Source organism: Chaetura pelagica, unplaced genomic scaffold (genome assembly GCF_000747805.2).
Source record: "Chaetura pelagica isolate M959 unplaced genomic scaffold, ChaPel_1.0 scaffold104, whole genome shotgun sequence".
In the NCBI taxonomy this organism is placed as follows: Eukaryota; Metazoa; Chordata; class Aves; order Apodiformes; family Apodidae; genus Chaetura; species Chaetura pelagica.
In genome coordinates, this window is record NW_009953786.1 from 7,998,611 (window position 1) to 8,005,971 (window position 7,361).

Here is a 7,361-nt window from a genome sequence, read left to right on the forward strand (position 1 = left end):
GCAATGGCGAGGGAAAAAACCCTCATTTATAACCAGTGACAACTAAACCTATGAAGTTTTTAAAAGAATGTGATTGTTGTCAAAAGGAATTGGGTACAACAATGCTGTGTTCAGCTCTGGTTCCACTCAAAGCCATGGCTGAGGGGCTCTGGGAAAGCTGCTGGAAGGCTGGTGGGCACAGACCAGCAAGAAAGTGAATTTTGCATACTGTACGGATCATCGCTCAGTTCAGGGCAGTCATATTGAATCTGTGATCAACCAATTGTGCTTCATGAAACCGTCAGCCCTCATTTATGTCTAGCTGTTTTCTTCTGTCCTGCTGTAAACAAGCTCAGCTCTGAGCTGTCTCCCTACCCTTATCTGCTTACGAAGATCACACAGACAGACCTCATCAGCAGCCTTAGAGTTAAAGTTAAAGCTACTGCTTCCAGACAGCAGTCCCTATGCAAGCTGGAAGTCAAAAAGAAGAGCAACTTTGGAATGACAGAGTTTTAGTTCCTTTTAGGAAATGCATACCTTAGATTCATACACATACTGGCATGTTATGTCTCTTTCATGAAATTAAATTAGGTGTTCCTAATATGAACAACTGTTTCTAACATCAGCAAACTAGCTCAGCAGATTCATCCATGGTTTTGTTTATGGGTTGGTTGTTGTTGGGTTTGTGTTTTTTTCCTTTGGGGCCCTGTTTGAATACAGCCTAAATGAGAAGTAGCTGGAAATATTGTCAATCTGGTAGAGCTCCAAGAACATAATAATGCCTGAAATGCTCTGAGGACTGTAATGATGGTAAACAGGAACAGGTATGTTGGCTTCTGTTCTCATTCACTTCAGCAAGAGCATTAGCCTTTCAACATAAAGCAAAGTACAGTTTTCAGAGAGTGGTTCTGTTACGCAGAAAGGGATAGAGCCTTAGTAAAAACGTATTCCTCTGTGAATGCCTGCACAAATGCTTAGTTGGTATTTACAGCATTTAATTCTTGCAACCAGCTGCTAAGTCCCTGTTAAGGCTTTCCTTTATGCAGCAGGAGCTGGAATCTTTTCCCTTCTCCTAGCCTATTACTTAGTCTATTTAAGGGATGGCAGCCAAAGAGGAACAGCTTGTAATTTGCACCTGTCTGCTTTAAGTACTCCATGTTAGATTTTGCAGAGACCAAACTCTTCATTGCTAGTGAGAATGACACTTAGTGGGGTCAAACATATTTTAGCTGACTTTGCAGCAAGTGATAAATAAACAAATAAACAATTGCTCACTTCATTTAGACCTGTTCTAGCTAGAGAATGAGACTGAAAGAAAAGCATTGTCAAAAAAGGGCAGCTCAGTGTGTAGGTGGAAGATGTAACTCCATGTGCCTAGTCTGTATAGGTGGAAGATGTAACTCCATGTGCCTAGTCTAATACAACACCGGGCACAGACCAGCATGACTGAAACTGCACACCACCTACAGTAGCACACAGGACAGCTTTTGCCTCTTACCCCTATAAAATTCAGGACTGTTTCAGAAAATTACCTGGGTTGCCTTCTGGGGACTCACAGTATGCTTTGCCACCTATAGGAACAGGCCTATGAGAAAATTATTCTCTGAGAATTCAAAATAAATACATCCACCTACAGTAGCACACAGGACAGCTTTTGCCTCTTACCCCTATAAAATTCAGGACTGTTTCAGAAAATTACCTGGGTTGCCTTCTGGGGACTCACAGTATGCTTTGCCACCTATAGGAACAGGCCTATGAGAAAATTATTCTCTGAGAATTCAAAATAAATACATCTTTCACTCCTGATCAAGAAATGCAAGCACTGCCATGCAGAGATGCACTAACTGAAGTGTGAAGCAGGGAAGGTGTAGGTCAAGCCAATAACCCTGGTGTGATCTTTCAGCCTTACCTAAGCTACCTTGTAGCATGTTTGCTTCTTGCTAGTAAACAGGCATTGGCACTTTCAGTCAGCTGTGGTATCACTTAAAGAAATAACAATTACACCAGCATATTAGTTTAGTTACTTATAAGTAGTATTTTTTTCTTGCTTGCTCTTAAAATAGAAAAGCCCTCAAAAACTCAAGCTACAGAGCTGATGACGAGAACAAAAATGTTGAGGCAGGGGGGAATAGAAGGAAAATATAGCAGAACAGAATTTATTAAAGAAAACATTGGTGCTGCATTTTGATGTCATAAATTGTCCCCATTTGTACTTCCTGTTTAAACAATAACTAACATGATGGTGGGTTAAATGAAGTTGAGATTGTCACAAACATCGCCTCACTAGTAATTAATGTAGTTTAATATGGTTGTTGGCACACATCTCACATGACAGATAATGTTCCAACATGTCACTGATAGGACCTTTCAGCACAGCTTTAGGAGATCTACCAGGCATTGCTGAGGTTGGTTAGGTCAAAGGGTTGAACCATGTGTAATTCAGAACAGAGGAGGTCCCACGGTCACTCCACAAAAACAATTACACTACTTATTTCACTCCATCCCTTGCCTGAAATTCACAAGCCTCACAGTTTCAGCGCAGTCAATCTTGCTCTGCCCTGGGGCTGTGAGCCACATGAAAATATGTGGTGCTGTGTTTATAAATCTAATCAAAAATAGAAACAGTAGACAAGCACAATGAGGTCCTCCTATGGATCATGGGAATTCTCTAAATTCTGAAGGCACTTTTGTTTAACTTCTATGGGCCTTCTCCTACCATTACATTGTCTGGTACCCTCGTTAATCATCCCGTTGACTTGTCAATGATATAAAAAGGAGCCTACACGTCTGCTGACTCCCTCCCATCACACGACAAATAATATTATGAAATAGCAATGCAATAGGCCCTTTAATTTTTCTGGTTTAAAGCGTGGTTTTTCTTCACTTACCTCTTTCTCCATGCCAGGCTGCCCTTTTTCAGCCCTGCAGCAGAAAATGCTTCCTCCTGCAACAAAAGAGAGGGAGCATACCTGAATTCTCAGTTTGCACACAGTCATTAATACACCTACGTTTGACACACAGACTTGCAGAGCACCAGTCTAGGTGCCAGGGTGGTGGGGGAGCAAAGGGGGGCGTCTTTTCCCGCTGCTCCTGCTTTGCCAAAGAAAGGATATAGTGCTGATCCCCTACTTCATCTTTTTGAAAACAACTTTGGATCAGAACATATTTTTTTAAATGACTAACGAAGATAAACAAGAAAAACATGGTTTAAGCTCAAATGAAGTAACACCAACAAAGATGCAGCTTGGGGTGGAAGTAGCCCAGAAGTGGATGTTATCTACCCACAGGCAGTAGGTTGCTCAAATTATGTTGGGTTTGCTAGGGGATACACCTAACACAAAGATTACAGTACCAAAGCTGCCAGACTCAGGAACGTTTTGGTGTTCTGGCATTTAGGTTCCTCACTCCCTGTGTTGGGATTTTCATTAGAAGGACAGAAATTATCCTCTACTCCGGGCTACAGACATATGATAATCTTACAAGTCATCTATCACATCAACAAAAATGCCCTTTATTTTATACCAGTTACTTTTGTGTCTATAATGGGAAATATTAATTCAAAATGTTTAGATGGGTTAACCCTACACTAGCTGAAATAAATGGCAAAACTCAGGGTCTGCAGTTGCAGGACCTGAACAGGAATGAATAACAACCTTATTCCTTTGCCAGTTTTTCCCTTATGCATTTATACAACCATGCATTGAGATTATTTTGCAGGCCCTGAAAACAAAACAAGACTTTGTACAATTAAAAATATCCCTTCAGAGTCCCTCAGAAGCTTAAATTGACCTTTTGGGTCAGAAGATGCCCCGTACAAAGTACATGTTTGGCCCCAGTTGAGGAAACTCTCTCTCCTGAGGGCACCAGGCAAATAAATGCTTAATTCTAAGTATGCGCTTAAATTTCATTGAAATCAATACAATGGACAGTGGACAGAGCCGCACATTCTCCACAGAAAAAGGCAGCATTGTCACTTTGGTTGCTCAGTAATGAATGAAGGGCTGAGCTTTTGCCCAGGATTTGCTGACGCTGAGAGCCTGCTGACCTTTGCCATTGCCCCTCGATTTTGGTGCCCTCCTTGGGGTGCCAAGGCCATTGAGGCAATGCTGGGGGCTGTGATTCTGGAAACTGCTGCTTGTCATGCGGCCAACCCTGCCCAAACAGCCCCTGCAACATAGCCCGTTGCTGTCACAGAAACCACACCAAAACTCGTCTGCTGCATAACACTCTGTGGTATTGAAAAAAAAAAGCCCCACTGAGATCATGCTGGTAGGGTCAGGTCATACACCAAGTCATCATATGTCTCAGAAAACAACCCCAGAATCCTGATTCCAAAACCTGAAATGGGTTTTCTGGCCCAGGTAGTATCTCTGTCACTTTTCCAGCTGCTGTTCTAATCTGATCACAGGTCCAGAGAATGCAGCAGATAACTAGCTTTGAGTCCAACAGCATGGCACTTTCCTTGTGATGGCTCAAGCAAGAGCAGCAAAAAAGCATCTGTATGAACCAAAGACAACATAAAGCTTGAGATGGCTCCTCTCCTTTTCAAAGTAGAATCTCAAGAAGTTGCCAGCAGAAAAAATAAATAAATAAATTAAAATTATAAAGGTTTAAGCTGTAAATTCAACATTTTCATTCAAGGTGAACATCTGCTCATTGAAAAGGAGACAAAGATACAGCAATAAGAACTTCTAAAGTCATAATAGTCCCAGGAACTGAAGCATCAATAAGAAAACACGGAGTCTCATCTTATAGAATGTGATTGACAAGATTAGGAAAGCAAAGGCAGAGTAATATAAACAGTTTTGTTCAGAGGAGACAAATAACATTAGTGCCTTAAAAGTAATTTCCTTTGTAGATCAGAAAATTCCCTTTATCTGTTTTGGTTTTTTTTCTGGGGAATTTTTTGTTTGGGTGGAGAGCTACTTTGGTTGTTCTTTAAATGAAGGTGCTAGTCATGGTTTTTTCTTTTATTTTAATACCAATCAGGCAACACATTCAACACTGCATTAACTGATGTTGACTGTGGCTTTATTTAACCTCATTGTTCTATTTTTTTTAGCTGAACAACAGCTCAATCATTAGCATTAAACTGGTTTGCAGTCCCAAAAGAGTACAGCAAAAATATGTACATTATTTTTCCTCCAATAAAAAAACTCACACAACTTATTTCAGATCCCACCAGAGATTTTCTTTTATATCCATCAGATGTAATATTTTCTATGATTTAGGAGTGGACTTCAGTTATTTAAGTACATTTGGACTAAATTGACAAAGCAAAACAACCACTTACAAGTAATTAAACTTCATGCTTCCACTTTATATTATTTTTCCCCAGATTTCCTTTTTTTCCGTAAGACAAATACCTAAGGAAGCTGCATCAAATAAGCAACACAACCTAGTAGCTTTCTGTAATGAAAGTAATCTGGTTTTAATACAAAGTTGAAGGAATTAAAAGGAGGGAAATGAACAAAAAACTCTTATAGCACCACAACTGTATTGATGGGCTCCTGTTGCCAAACACAGATCTGGGAGAGATCAAAACAGAACTTCCCACTGAAGCAGACTGAGGTACCTCTTTCTCAAGCTAGTTGATACTTTACACTGTATGGGAACCTGCTGGGAACCACCTGGGTTGCATGAAGAGCCTGTATACAATAAGCACCTTGCAAATGTAGCCATAAAATGTACTGTTAGTGCCATGCTGGCATGCAGAAGGAGAACTGCTGCTTGTAGCCACTTACCCAGCATCTCCTTAAAGCACTCCCAAATGCACAGACAAATTACCATGGGCCAAGGACAGCAATGCTGGGCACAGCTAAGGCACTGGTGATTGCTCATAGAGAAATAGCAGGTTCATAGCAGGAGTAGCAAAGCAACAGTTTGTCATCATCGTGGCTGCCCTCACTCCTTTCTCACCTTCACCCAGTACACAATTCATCACATACTAAGAAGAAGTGCTGTGGGATCTCTGTGCTACAATATCAGCAGAAACCACTGAGTAAATGATAACTCTAACAACCTACTTGTAATTCCCTTTGGGCTCTCTCATAAATACCAGCTAGCCAGCATTGGTCTTTAAGAAGTATTTCTTCAGGGGAAAATTGCACCTCTGGTGAAGAAAACCCATCAGTCACTTAGATTCAGCAGGCCTGGCCTTTGAAGCCACAAGCACTGAGCTTATCCTTCTTTAACCCCCAATTTTGGGAGCAGGTCCTTCAAAGTAATCTCTGAACCTTTCTATCGTTTTTCCTTTTTTTTTTTTTTTTTTTTAATTTAAAGAGTAAGGAGTTTACTGCAAATATGCTTTTATAAAGATCATTAACACACTTAAAATTGAGCTCACATTCAATTACTTTGCTTGATAGGTTGTAATGTTCTTGTCCCTCTTCTATGTGCGTGAAGAAGTAGATGGATAAATTATTTTTTCTGAGTATAAACTTCAATAGGCAGCTAAGCATCACTCAGCTTCTTGCTCACACCTCTAACACAGCGGAACGGGGGGCAGAATCTTAAGGATGAAAGTGCAGAAACACTCATGGGTTGAGATAAATACAGTTCAGTTTGTTGGTTTTTTTTAAAGGAGGGAGGAGGGGGAAAGAAAAATAAGTGACACAAAAGAAAACAATTGCTTATCACCAACTGACCAATGCCCAGCCAGTCCCCACACAATGGCAGCCCCAGACAACCTCCATCCACTCCCCTTCACCCCCAGCTTTATTGCTGAACATGGTGACATCGTATGGTATGGAATATCCCTTCGGTCAGTTGGGGTCAGCTGTCCCAGCTGTGTTCCCTCCCAACTCTTTGTGCACCCCCAGCCCCCTAATTGGTAGGGCAGTACGCAGAGCAGAAAAGACTTTGGTGCTGTGTAAACATTGCTCAACCATAGCTAAAATATGCCTGTGTTATCAACACTTCCATCACAAATCCAAAACAGAGCCTCATGCAAGTTGCTATGAAGAAATTTAACTCCCAGTCAAAACCAGTACACTACATTGTGCCAAGAAATCCTGTGAAATTGGGAAATTCCAAATTTTAGTTTCTGTACCACCATTCCAAGATTCTGATTTCCCACCAAATAGAAAGTACCACACACAAACACTCATCAGGCTGCTTCAGAGCCTGGCTTATGGACATTCATAAAGTCCCAGGGCTCATATTTGAGAGCACTGAAATTTTTAGGAGTTGCCATCTGATAGGCAGTACTGGAGGAAGAGCAAAGGCACTCCAAGCCCAAACAAAAGGCTTCTCAGAAGGGTATGACAAGCTCCAGGTTTAGCTTGCCAGGCTTTTCTCTGACAGAGCTGCCCACTGCAAGGCTTAAGAACAGCTCAGATCGAGATGGTAGCAGGCAACAGGCTCAGGGGACTGAGCACAGT

General features: G+C 41.2%; 1 protein-coding gene across 1 annotated transcript in view; it reads right to left on the minus strand.

Moving 5' to 3' along the window:
* Positions 1–4,121, minus strand: part of OFCC1 (orofacial cleft 1 candidate 1) — a 178,926-nt gene extending 174,805 nt beyond the window's left edge. Inside the window, exons 1-2 of the mRNA XM_010000981.1 lie at positions 4,025–4,121; positions 2,868–2,923 (exon numbers count right to left, since the gene is read on the minus strand). Coding sequence (XP_009999283.1) covers positions 2,868–2,923; positions 4,025–4,121 — 153 coding nt within the window. The remainder of the gene's footprint in view (positions 1–2,867; positions 2,924–4,024) is intronic.
* Between the last annotated feature and the right edge of the window lie 3,240 nt (positions 4,122–7,361).